Genomic DNA, 13,686 nt, shown 5'->3' with positions numbered 1-13,686 from the left:
ACCACAGAGAGAGACATGCAAACTCCAAATATACAACAGGCGTCAGGGGCGGGATCGAACCCACAACCTCCTGTATACCAGGCGAAGTAGTTAACATCTTCTAGCCACCGTGGGCTTAATTAAACTTTGCTCTGCGGGAAATGTATTGTTCTGTCGAATCCTGCCTCGCACAGCGGTCAAGAGTGGAGACTGAACGCTCGGCCACATGGACCCCACACCGGTGACGGCGTAGCAGAGTGGACATGGGGCAGCAGAGTGGACCTGGGGCGGCAGAGTGGACCTGGGGAAGCTCAAGCCCCTCACCTCAACACAATCCATAATCACATTCAAATTCCTCACCTCAACCCTCGCCTCAATACAAGCCCTTACCCCAAACCACCCTCGCCTTAACTCCCTCACCTCAACCAAACCCTCACTCAGCCCGATCACCTCACCTCAAGCCTCGTGGCGACTACAAGTCTCGGTCCGGGCAGTTGTCGGCGGGGGGGAGGCCGGGATGGGAGTCTCCGCGCCGCGTCTCTTATCCTCGCCTCTGTCGCGGGTCGGCGCGCGCTACCCTGACCCCGGCTCCTATCGCGACGCCGGGGTCGGCAGGGTCCGGGGGAGCGGGTGGGGGTGGTGGTGGTGGGGGTGGTGCTGCCTTGATGTGTGGCGATCGCGGCGGAGACGGATGTAACGACAGTGGTGAGGAGCCACTGTGAAGTACCAGCGACAAATATTCGACGCGGAAGTTCCCTGCTTGGGTGAAACTCTGGAACCGCGAGCGCGAACAAACGACCCCCCCCCCCCCCGGTGCCTTGGAGGGTCCCCAGGTTCCCCAGCCCCGCACAATCACCGAGGCAATTACAACTCGCAGCCAATCAGTGGCTCACAACAAAGCCGCCAATTACCTGGGCTTCTTGGCGTGACGCGCTGTGCGACTTGCCGACGGCTTCTCTCGAGCCCCGCACCCGTGCCGATTCCCTCCCCCTCTCCACCCCTCCCCTCGCCCCCCCTCCCCGCACCCCCACGTGCCGATCGCCGCACCCTCTCCCCGCACCCCCTCCCCTCCCCTCCCCCACATGTGGCACGACCCCGCTGCTGGCTGCGATATTCGGCCGGCGTTGTTGGGTATTGACGTCACCCCCCCCCCTGACGCGTTTTTAAAAATCTGGTTGTATGACGTCATATCTCGCGTTGTTTTTGGTCTACGTCACGGCTCGTGATTTATTTGCATGACATCACCTGTTCCGAGCCGTGACTGCGCACGAGTTGCGCTCTGGTCGTGGTGCCGACTCGTTCCCGTTAGTAGGTGGATCGCTCGCGGTGGGCAGACACCCCAGGGGTCCCGGTCGCTGTGGCTGCCGAGGCGAACGCTCGGGTACGAGGGACCCCGTCCACGGACGCAGCGGCGGGCGGCTGTGGTGGGGGGGGGAGAGGTGTCCCCGCGAGTCTCCCGTCCTGCCGCGCCGCGAGCGGTGGTGCCGTGGTGAGCGCGCGTTCGTTTTTACTGCTCATGGCCAACATAAGTAGCGGATATCTCATTGACTCATCGTGGGCCATCCCCGAGCTCGATTTGGTCAACCAGGCGGCTGAGCGTGACGCTGGCCACAGCGCTCCACGGTGCGCCGTCCCGACCTCTCCAACATCACGTGTCTATCACGTCTTTCTCTTATCTATCACGTGTCTCTCTGGTCTATCACGTGTCTATCACGTGTTTCTCTTGTCTATCACGTGTCTCTCTTGTCTATCACGTGTCTATCACGTGTCTCTCTTGTCTATCACGTGTCTCTCTTGTCTATCACGTGTCTCTTATCTATCACGTGTCTATCACGTGTCTCGTCTATCACGTGTCTATTGTCTCTCTCTCTTGTCTATCACGTGTCTATCACGTGTCTCTCTTGTCTATAACGTGTCTCTCTCTTGTCTATCACGTGTCTCTTGTCTATCACGTGTCTCTCTCTCTTGTCTATCACTTGTCTATCACGTGTCTCTCTTGTCTATCACATGTCTATCACTTGTCTAACAGTCTGTCAAAGGAGATCACACGGGGGGTGGGAATCTTTGTCTTTGATAGTGGGGGTGATACACGGCACAGCACGCGGGGGTGCAGCGAGCATCCCCGATCCGAGGCCCGCGGGACTGAGGGGTTCCCCGGGGCCCCCCTCCTTGCTCATGGAGGTCGGCTGCGCCTCCTCCTCCCGAGGGCTCCACGCCGGATTCCCGCGGGGCGAGGTGCCGCGCCCGGAGCTGGGCGCCCTCGCCCTGGCCGCGCTGCTGGGAGGCGCCCTGGGATTCGGGGCCGCGCTGCTCGGGCTCCGCCTGCGGCCCCGCGCCCCCGAGGTCCGGGCAGGAGAGGGGGCCCAGGGTCAGGGCCCGCGTCCCAGGGATGAGAGGCCGCAATTAACCCCGCACGTGACCCACACCCAGGTACGAGCGGTCTCCACAAACCTCTCTTAGGTGATTTGTCTTCCGCCGACTCGGGCGCTTGTCTGGCGTTTGTATGTTCTCCCCCTGGTCCATACCATGTAATTTGTATTATTCACAGCTGTTCGGCTTCACATTGAAGTTAGTTTAAAAAGTCCAGGTGATGTAATTACAATAACAAGCTTCATTCTTCCCAGTTTGATGTACATCTGTATTTTCCCAAATAATGCATATATATTGAATTCACAGGTGCAATAAAGGCTGTGAAAACATGGCAGCTGCTTGGCTTCACCTTATAGTTTGACTCATCTTGGTCATGTGGATGAGAATATCAAGTGAAAGGCAAACTTTAAACCGAACTTAACACGGGATTCCAGTGCGGGGTTGATCCGGAGGCCCCTCTCGCGACACAGACCTGCTTGCTCAATGTGTACTGCCTGGGCATGCCCTCTGACCCACACTCCCCTGACCATGCCCTCTGATCCACACTCCTCTGACCATGCCCTCTGATCCCCACTGTCCCAATCTTGCCCGCTGTTTCACACTGGCCCAGCGATTACCTCTGAGCCACTCCATCTTCCCTGCCCTCACCGCAGGATGCTGTGGCTGCCTTTGCACTGAAGGCACAGGTCGTGTACCCCATCAACCAGAGGTATCAGGTAGGAACCTCACTCAGTTTAACACATAGGAGGCTTTCGCGACCAATATCATCCATAATAGAGGGTTTTTTGGGTTAGATCGCGTAAATATATAAATGTGTCGTTAAAACCCACCACCACCCGACACAGCCAACTATGCCAATTCGTCACTAGTACAGCACACCGGTGTGTTGGAGAGCCAAGCCACAACATTTACAAACTGAGTACGACGTTTTGCCAGTACTTATAACTAGCTTCATCAGGCGACAGCCAGATTTGTGGAGAAGTCTAACTGTTTCGTTTCTTTATAGAGGCGTAGATGTGTTGTGACCACCCTTCTGCGCTCTTGCACAATGTGGGGGGGGGGGGGATTACTGAGGCAACGTACATTATGCATGTGCATTATGCGAGCCCTTTGAACTTATATTTACGAGATGTTCAGAGTTTTTGATGAACAAAGAGGTCCTACCATGTAGGGCTGTATTTGTTTCAGATGTTTGGAAAAACAAAACATCAGAGTCAGATTTGGCACGGTATATAAAATACAGAATTTAATATCTGGTACAAAAGATGTATTACCGAAGCTATCAACAGAAGGTGTGTACCGGATTAACTGCACGTGTAGTAAATGTTATGTTGGGCAAACAGGACGAATGATCAGCACGAGACTAAAAGAACATCAGAGAAATATTAAATTCTTAAAAATGCAACTGTCAGCAGTAGCAGAACATGTGTGCCAACAAGGACACTCAGTTAATGTTGATAATGTTGAATTTTTGTGCAAAACTAGCTACTACTGGCTAAGAATAATTAGAGAAATTGAAAGAAATCAAAATAACTTTAACCATTCAGATAGCTACCATCTTAGTGCTGCGTGGAAGCGAATAATCAAATAATACATTATTTAAATGCATGTGTAGTGAGTCCAACTGAGTCGCAGACGTTAACTTGGGAGCAACACTATTTATTGTACATCAACACGTAACATAACACGGACTCCACTCGGGTCTCGAATGCTCATCTAAGCACGCTACGGCAGAATTAGACACGGTTCGCTATCCCGGTCCGGACCCCAAGCTGGGCCCAACCGCGTGGCTAGAGGCTTCTTCTCCCTGACGTGGATCTTCCAACACCAGCACACGAAGAACCTCGACCTCCTCACAGAGCCCTCATTATATGCTCCCAGGCTGGGGCTGGCTTCGCTCTTAGCCCCGCCCATCTTTCAGGCTTCTCGAGCTCCTTCTCGAAGGTTCCCGAGAGCTCCTTTGGACCACGTGACCGCCCCGTGGCTCCCATCCACCGGTGGCTCCCCTCCAGTATTGTCCGGTCACGTGACGGCAGGTCAACCAGAGTATCATGCCCCAAGGTAACCCTGGCTGGCTGACGCTCGCTCTCGCTCCTTCACCGGGAGCCCACACCGCACACTGCTCGCGGTGCCTCCACGCTAACCAGCACTCACCCAACCACCGCTAGTGTTTGTACTGCATCCCGTAACCCGGGCTGCCCGTAATGACAACGTTACCGGCCGTGACTTTGCAAGCCCCGGCACCATACAGTGACAAGCACAGTCATTACACATGTGGAGTGACATAAATGGTGTCACTAGGGTATTCGCGCCAGCTACTGTTACAGTAGTGTAACTGTGCGTCTGGAGCCTCTTTAGCACCAGAGTAAGTACTGCATGTCAGCCAGCCCTAGGGGGAAAAGTCCTGGTGATGGCCTGAGAGAGGGCAAGTGAGGACGTGGTGGCCTGAGTGGGGCACGTGATGCTCGGTCGAGATCCTTTCGGGAAAGGTCTCGAAGGGGGCGTGGCCGAAGGTGGAGCGAGGCCACGCCCAGGAGCATCAAGGGGCAGTCCCGGGAGTGTTGTGGGCTCGTCTGTGGAATCAAGCCTGGGTCCCGTGTCTCGTCGTCTCTGGGTCTTCGTCTTGAGTTAGCTCGCTACTCGCATAGTGAGCCACATCACCTACTAGAGAAGCCGAGTTACGTTCAGTGTTACCCGCTAGGGAAGTTGTTAAATAAAGTGTTGCCTCCCAGTCCAGAGTGTGTGCCTCTGTGTTGAACACTACACATGCCTACAAAGGGCAGCGTACTTCAATAGGGATTACCGTTGGTAGGGCTATTTTAATAAACACAATAGACAGGAAGGACCAGTTCAAAGGGCTCGCATAATGCACATGCATAATGTATGTTGCCTCAGTAATCCCCGCCCCCTTCACATTGTGCAAGAGCGCAGAAGGGTGGTCAACACATATACACCTCTATATAAGGAATGAATCAGGTGGACTGATGAAGCTAGTTGTAATTACTGGCGAAACGTACTCAGTTTGTAAATGTTGTGGCTTGGCTCTTCAACACACTGGTGTGCTGTACTACTGACGAATTGGCATGTTCTGTTTACGTGACAATCCATACTAGTTGGCTGTGTCGGGTGGTGGCAGGTTTTAATTTATATATTTACGCGATCTAACCCAACAAAAACCTCTATTATACATCACTGTCACCACCGCTACCACCGTCTCACCTATACACACGCACTGTACATAGCTGATAAAGCACTCCATTGCACGGTCACTTTCTATGGTCACTGTACATAAATGTGCTTCTCGTGACTGTTTTTCTGGTTTGACAGTGAATGAGAGATTTTTCAACGCTTTCCTTGTGCTGTTTCATGTGCCGTCTCTCTCCATCGCTGCTGCCTTGAGAAAATAGCCACTGATCAATGCCAACTGTGGCCCTTTAACCCGCGACATGGGGCAAGGGGTGGGGAGCAGGCGACCCAAGGCCCGGGCTGCAGTTGTGGGAGGGTGCACGGAGTGGTCCAGTGAGCAAGAGGAGAAAGAGCTGGAGGCTCTACCTGGTTCTGTCGCATGGGGAAGACATGGTGATGCTGAGAGGGAGCTCCAGAGTGCCACAAGAAGTAGAGACGCGAAGAGAGAGTTGGAGATTGAGCCAGACACGGAGGATGTTGGGGTGGCCAGGAGAGGGGCAGCTGTGGGGGCAGCAAGGAGGAGACAGGGCCTGCCTGGGTGTTTGGCTGAGGTCCTTGTCTTGGAAAGGTGAGGAGGTCTCCCTCCCTTAAAGCATGTTCATTGTTTGTGCTGTGCTGCCCATAATCTCTTCAAGTGAATTAGAATGTGACTGTGGGCATCCTGAATATGTTCACACCCTACGTGTACTGGTGACACTGTGCCTTGTCCCCTCTTGTCCTGCACCCCACTGCCCTTGCTCCACTCCCTGTGCCCCAATCCACGTGCCTCTCACGTGGTGCCCTTGGTTCCAGTGAGGAGCGGCTGCATGCTGCATTGTCTTCCTTGGTGCAGCGGTCCTGCAGGAGTCTGCAGGCCAACCTTCACCGACAGCGGTGTGTGGTGAGCCGTGCCTCCGCTCATCCCATCGCTACTTGTTCACTCAGCCTCGTGCTTTAACAACGATGTGTGGAATTTACATTAAATATTATTATGACATGTTTAACCAGAACAGCCTCACCAAGGCTCAATACTTTTTTACCTGCTTGGTTTTTACAGTAGGGGGCAACGATTGCTATGCATTTTTTATAATAAACATCGAGTAATTTTTCTGAATTTGGCAAATTTGGACCATAACACCAGCACAAATGATGTCCCAGGATCTTTACAATCCAATATGAAACAGCGCATCATATTTTATGATTAATACACCACCAGTATTAACCAGGGCTGCCAGCTGAAATTGAACTGTGAGCCTTTGTAATAAACGGCAAACTAGAACCCACTGAGCCATGTTACCACCCCAATAAAATCACTTAATGTACTTCTTTCGCACCTTACGTAGCCAACTGTGCTAATAGGTGTGGGGAAGGACAACAAACTAAACACAAAAAGCATTTCTAAAGAAAATATATTAACAACAGAGCCAGGCTGAGGAATGAGTAACGTGTGCCCGTGCTGCGTGTGATGACAGCTGCTGGAGATGATGCTGAAGGAGCTGTGTGGTAGCAATGGAGAACAGAGGATGAATGGACCACACAATGAGGTAAGAGGCCTCGCTCTACTATAGTCCGTGGACTCCCTGCCATATGGGGCACATGGACAGCAGTCTTGTTGCCTTCTTTCCTCACAGGAGTTGGGCACGCCGGATCAACAAGAAGGCCGGCTGGGAAATGGGGACATGGATGATGGGTTCCCGGAGGAACTTGGAGAATCCCTGAGCCACAGTGCCTCCAGCTCATCCTGGATCAATTGCAAAACCCAGCTTACGGTGAGCATGCTGTAATTCTATCAGATTAATATAAATCCATTGATATGCATCGAACTTTGATTATTTGTCTAGGGTGAATTGCGGTACTTTAAGACAAAGTGATTTCCATATGACATCCACTGTTGATTTTTCCCAAAAAGTGGTACTCATGTTATCGACCTCGGAGGGATGATGATGGGCGGAATCAACCCCCACCAACACAACCAGGAGTTAAACTCACGAGCTTCCGATTGCAAGCGGCTTGCTCGACCGCTGAGCCACTCAGCCGAATATATCAAGATATATAAATATACATTACTTGAATAATGAGCCAAGAATGTCTGTGTGTAACGCGCGTGACGTCACTCCACGTTGACCAGCCCCCCTCATTAATAATCATGAACAGGTGGGGTCCTCCACATACCCCCCCCATCATTAATAATCATGAATGGGTGACGTCACTCCACATGAAGAAAGTGGAGCGGAAACGAAAATGTATTTACGCAAATTGACGTTTCTTGATGGAAAGGAAAGCTCATGAAGAAATCAACGCAGCAACTAATATAACGAGCCAATCAAGGCTGCGTGTGTGTGTGTGTCCCGCGCGTAACGTCACTCCACATGCGCCCCCTCATTATTATTCACGTGTGCCTGCATTTTTTGACTAACGCAGAAGAAGGTCGAGCGACTATGATACATTTTTTACGCAAATTCGCTTTCCGTTTTACTTATCTTTATAGAAAGTGACGGCAATAAATAATTATATGCCGCATCACAGTGCATTTGGTGCCTTTATTTGTTTCTTTGGCACGTCCAACAAAAGGCAAGTCTACTTTACGCTTCCAAATTATGCTACAATAAACATTTCTCTGCTACTTTGCAGACATTGTATCGAATTCCAATTGTTTTCAACCCCAGCGAGCGAAAGCAGAAGATAAGTAAGTATCAGAGCAGTGAATTGCAAGTAATTGAACGCCCGTTAAAGACAGTGCTACTGTGACATTACGTCAGATGTTTTATAACATAATTGCGTGCAAGAACCACTGCCATTAATGCAGTGCTGCGGTCAAATGCTGTGAGGTGTTTTATGACTTCCTTTTGTGCAACATGCACTGCCATTAATATAGTGCTACAGTGAAACGCAGTGAAGTGTTTGATGACATTGTTTTTTTCAATACATCCTGCCATTACATTTAGACAAGATAAAATTATACTCTCATCAATTTATTCGTACTCTAATGCTTCTCTTTGGTCTTCGTTATTTGCTAAGTTACTTCAGACAGTATCAGCACTCTACTTTCTTCACTTTTCGCTATCAAGTGTCCATCGGTGAAGATACATTTGTCAGTTAACAGCTTCAGGTGATTTGAAAAGAGTGCTAAAGTGAAGTTACGGGCTTTTTCAAATTATACAGCCACAGAAATTGTTCGCCTTTGCAACCGAGGCGAAATCGTCTTCATCCCGAGAATCGACCTCGCTTCAAGTGACGTCACGCTTCCTTTCGTACTGAAACGACGACAAATTCCGATAATTCCTACATTTCCTAATAAAATTAACAATCACCCAATAAAACGTTAATTTACATCTTTAATATTACAGCTTCCGTCCTAGGATGGGCTAACAAGCAATACAATATTTGAATACATTTTCAACTTAACAAATCTAAACCAAATTTAACTATCATAACTGAAGCGTGAATGAGTCTTAGACATTGCAAGTATGCAAGAAATATATAATCTTGATTCAGGAAAGTGACTGGATTATGCAAATAGAGACAATGCAGACATGGCACAAAATGTGTTGATATTGAAAGGGAGTCCACACAATTCGGCCTGGTAAGGGAACTTAATTGTTGCAGCAACACAACTCGCACTCCACACTGGGGGGAAGCTCTCCCCAACCAAGCCCCGTGCTCACATTGCACCCCAGTTTTACTTCTCGTTCCTTCTGGACCTTTCAGAAAGTTCTCTCATTTCCCTTTCCACAGACCCTCATTTCCCACAGACCCTTTCCACAGACCCTCATTTCCCACAGACCCTGTTCACAGACCCTCATTTCCCACAGACCCTGTTCACAGACCCTGTTCGTTGGTCTCTTTCTCTGCCGTCTAACTGGCCCCTCTGCCTTGTTTCTCTTTCCCTCCAAATCTCTCTTCCAAGTCTTCAACCAATCTGCATGTTCCTCCCCCCTGGTCGTGCCCCCAGCGGTCGTTTATTGATGAATTACTGATTGTGTCCTTACACGATCCGTATATCTTAATGGCTTCGGGCAGCCAGACTGCATAAAAAAAAAACACACACGGTCTAATCACAACATTTACACAGGTTTTGTCAAGCGTCTTCATCAATTTTTCATCAAACTCAACTGTGATTGGAATTGAATTAAGACGCCGTCTTCGACATGCGTGGCCATTGCCCCCTCAAGTCACACCGCTACTGCTGGGTGCTCGTCTGTTCATTCCTTGCAAGAGCAGCATACTCATCTGTGTGTACAGGCATTAGCACACACTTCACGTGGTGTGCGTTGTCCACTTGCACGTGTGCTGCCCGTTGTCTTTATGCAAGGGTGCAGATTCCTGCCCCATTGTTTTGGTACAGGGTTGAACATCCCTGTCCCATTGTTATTGTACAGGTGTGCAGATATCAATCCCATTTCCCCTTTTTTCAGGTGTGCAGATACCTCTCCTCTGTGGATGCGTACCTGCTGCAGCTGCAGGATGAAGTGAGGTCAGCGGAGAGAGAGGCAGAGTGGCATCCGGGGACTCTGGGACAAGGGCTTCTCGACAGGATGGACTGGGCCCCAGGGGCCCTAATCCAGGGACTGCTGCTGGGCGAGTGCGAGCTGGCAAAGGAGGCAGCCAAGCGAGCATTTGTGAGCAGCAGCGCACGGCACGGGGGAGGCCGGGCTGGGTCGCCGGGCACCAGCAGCGTTCACAGCAGCTCCCAGCAGGGACTCTAGGGATTCCTAGTGGTCAGAGATTTGTTTCCAATGTATTTTTTCCGGACTTTCCTGCGACTCAGTTGCTGCTGAACGCTTGGTTGACTGCTGCTCTGCTGTGCATGCACGAATTGCTGTTTTGTGTTTTGCGCCATTAATCTCGTGTGTAGTTTTGTTCTCTTTTCCTTCCCCTCCGTCTATTCCTCAATTTATTCCTCAATCTATGGCCATTATGTATTCTGTATTTTCTGTGTATTTCTAAATCTCTTTGAGATGCTTTTGCGATTTAATAAATAATTAAATCGTATGAAAACATTTTATCCTTTGGGGGGCACAGTGGTGGTAGTGGAGTAGTTACACTTGTGCCTCAAAGCAAGGACCACCTGGGTTTGATTCCTGACTCGGGTGCCTTTGTATGTCGAATTTGTTTGTATGTCGAGTTTTTATGTCGAGTTTGTATGTAGAGTTTGTATGTAGAGTTTGTATGTAGAGTTTGTATTGTGTGGGATTCCTTCAAGTGTTCTGGTGTTATCCCATGACTAAACACATTCAATGTAACTGGTATTGGCCAAACATCCCAATACAGATCCGTCCTGAAAAATAATCTTTGGACTCAAGGTGGCTTTCCTGGGTCAATAAGTATTGATTATTGTCGTACAAGGCTTTGTAAAACATGACTTACTGCATACGCAGCTCTTGCGGTGACTCGCGTGAGCCGGGTACGTCCGTATGTGCACGTGCGTGTAGATGCTGGACGAGCGCATGCTGGCCTGGGAGCGTGCCGTGCGTGCCCGCGTTTCCACGCTGGAGTCGAGGCAGCGTGTACTGGAGGCTGCGAGGAGGAGTGCAAGATTGGTCTTGCAAGCGCCGAACCTGAAGGAGGAGCACGGATGCCGCAGGGCCGACGAGGCCGTGCGCGCGTTCCAGTGTGGACTCCTTGGCCTGCAGGACGAGTTTGACCGCCGTACGTTCCCTCCTCGTCCCGCGTCTCCCAAGGCCTGGAGGTAACCGATGCTCCACTCGTTTAACATTCGCCCTTCCTGTCCCTCTCTCCCCCCACACTGTGTGTGACATCTCGAAGGCTGGGAGGAGGAAAGCACTGCGCTCTTGATTCGGCTAGCGGAGTATAGACAGAAGCGCCTGGGAGCTCGGCCAGGTTTGGGGAGAGCACGCGACAGGATTGTGAAGAGGCCGTCCCATGCTTTCCGGGCTCCTCTCCACAGAAGCTCCATCCCAGCACTGGTGCAGGTGAGCAGAGAGGGCTGGGAGGGATGAGTTGTCAGGGATGAGTCGTCAGGGATTTTGAGTGAGGACTTTAACTACTGACTGCAGGTGCTTGGAATGATGCGTCTTTCATTTTACAGCAGTGGAAGGAGGAGATGAGTGAAGAGGTAACAGCGTGTGGCAGCACAGATAAGGAGGTTGATGTTGAGGAGGTGTTCGCCATTTCCCAGCTGCATGAGGTGAGGGTCGATCCCACCACGCAGCCTCCTCGCTCCCACTCCACGTTGCACACTCACCGAGACCACGCCAGGAAGCTTTGGCAGAGGTAGCGTCATGGTCCGGTCTTTGTGTTGCCAGTCCCTGCAGGGCACGCTGCTTCGAGCCCTGGACATGCAGATGGAGGAGATGCTGGGCCCGAGTGGCCTTGGCACTGATGGGGCTCGGGTCTTGCTGTGCCGCTTGCGGGAGGAGCTGCGAGAGACGCACATTGGCACGGAGCAATGGCGCCGAGCCCAGGAGGAGCACGAGGAGCTCCTGGCAGCCAGGAAGGTGCTTCCGGCGTGCGCTTCAGTGACGGTCACCCCCAGTGTGCCAGGTTCCTTACATGACAAAGATGCCCTAAACGGGTAACGATGTGCCTGCGTCCACAGGAGCGCGAGGAGCGCGCCTGTCTGGTGATGCTGGGGCAACAGCGGCTGCAGGAACGTGAGACAAGGATCCTGAGCGGCATTTTGCGGGAGGTCCCTGGCCTGGCTCCAGGGTGAGTGTCGGGCACAGCGCCGCCATGCGGGGTGCGTCTTCTTTGCAGGCTGTCGCAATGAACGGCCCCGCTGTGCATGTCCATCCCACAGGGCCGTGCACCGCGCACAGTTTCAAAGTGAGCTGTGGGTGTCGCTTTGGAGCGGTGCCATGTGGGTCCCCCCGCCGCTTCGCCCGGTCCCCAGACTCTGCTCTGGGCTCTGGCCTTCTATCGTGGGCTCCGAACCGGGGGGCCTGCAAGGACCCCGCATCGACGCGATGCAAAGAAAATGGCGGCGGGACGTGGTTCTGTGCGGGCACACGGTGGAGGTGGCTCGGGCCGCTCGCGAGGATCTGAGGCAGAGAACCCGGACCCTGCTGGAGCAGCTGCTAGTGCGAGGGGACATCACTGCGGGACCCCTCCTTGTTAACTAATAAAGCCCAGATAATATACATTTTCAGTGATGCCGAGGTGCAGTCTTGCTCAGTGGTGCTCTGGGTTCTGTTTTTTTACTCATTGTGCATGTTAAAATGTGTCGATTTTGCTTGAATTCACCTTCGCAAGTGATCAGATTTTATTTTACCAGGTAAGAACTTGAGCCGTAATGGGCTCACCTGATCTGGGTGGCCATACAAGTAAAATATAACACAAACAAGATGTATCAAGTTTGATGCTGTGGAATTGACTGCCAGGAGACGAGCCTTGATGGGCATAAGACGCATGCTGTGTTACCCGAGTCCAATAGGACAGTGTCGTGGGATATAGCCTGTTTGTGGAACCAGTGGGAGGTTCTGGTTGTCGCATGTTGTGCATGTCTCGTGGTGCAGTAGAGCTTGCTGACTGATTTCGTTTACAAAGAAAGGCTGTTCCGTTTGCAGTGTTCAATCTGCAGGAGCGACGGGGGCGTCACTCACGAGTAGCGCTGCACGTGATCTACGCTTGACGGCACACATCCCTGGGAACCGTCAATCACGGCACCTACCAGGACAAGGAACCACAGCTATAAAAGACTTTATTGAGGTGCAGTAGTGTGGGGCAAGGAGGGCACGAGTGCTATGGGCCACAGCCTGCAAAGGGGGGGGGGGGGTAGGGCAAGGGGCAGGGTCTAGGTCCGAGGACGCGCAGGGCGCGCAACGCTTTCACGCGGCGCCCCGCGGCAGCACCTGGGCTGGATGGCCGCCCCTCGGGTGACATCGCCAGCTGAGAAGTCAAGAGTGGCGATGAGCGTCGCAGGCACGTGGGGGGACAGTTGCGAGATGGAGTAACGTTTGTTCAGACTGCATGCACTGGCATGTAGCCACATGCTCTTAACAAAAAATATTTATTGTACTTAAACGCAACATCTCCTGCAGCCCTGCGCTACATCTAAGTGGCCAGAGGAATGAGCAGCTTTTGTAAACGAGGGCTGATCCGTGCTGCCCGACCCTATTGGACTGAAAGGGACAGGATCCCCACAGCGAATTTACGTACGCAGCCTTCTTGAGTCTTATCAATTGCCTACCACTGCGACAGCCTCTCCGTAGT

The 13,686-nt window shown here is 51.8% G+C and overlaps 2 protein-coding genes across 3 annotated transcripts in view; one reads left to right on the top strand and one right to left on the bottom strand.

Moving 5' to 3' along the window:
- SLC75A1 (solute carrier family 75 member 1) overlaps nucleotides 1-984 on the bottom strand; it is a 9,199-nt gene extending 8,215 nt beyond the window's left edge. Inside the window, exons 1-2 of one of the 2 annotated variants that reach the window (XM_078861268.1) lie at nucleotides 891-978; nucleotides 435-570 (exon numbers count right to left, since the gene is read on the bottom strand). The gene's annotated coding sequence lies outside the window, so the exon portion shown is untranslated. Of the gene's footprint in view, nucleotides 1-434; nucleotides 571-890 lie in introns of both variants that reach the window. The other variant, XM_078861266.1, reaches the window with a different exon arrangement.
- EVC (EvC ciliary complex subunit 1) lies at nucleotides 497-13,686 on the top strand. The gene is made up of 15 exons (XM_078861829.1): nucleotides 497-595; nucleotides 1,292-1,468; nucleotides 2,161-2,409; nucleotides 3,003-3,065; nucleotides 5,757-6,103; nucleotides 6,328-6,415; nucleotides 6,987-7,058; nucleotides 7,146-7,283; nucleotides 9,930-10,133; nucleotides 10,947-11,163; nucleotides 11,281-11,447; nucleotides 11,564-11,662; nucleotides 11,781-11,972; nucleotides 12,074-12,183; nucleotides 12,275-13,686. The coding sequence occupies exons 1-15, from the start codon at nucleotides 497-499 to the stop codon at nucleotides 12,594-12,596; spliced, it is 2,544 nt and encodes an 847-aa protein (XP_078717955.1). The 3' UTR covers nucleotides 12,597-13,686.

This window comes from Lampetra fluviatilis, chromosome 12 (genome assembly GCF_964198595.1).
Source record: "Lampetra fluviatilis chromosome 12, kcLamFluv1.1, whole genome shotgun sequence".
NCBI lineage: Eukaryota > Metazoa > Chordata > Hyperoartia > Petromyzontiformes > Petromyzontidae > Lampetra > Lampetra fluviatilis.
This window is presented reverse-complemented; position numbering and strand designations above follow the sequence as displayed.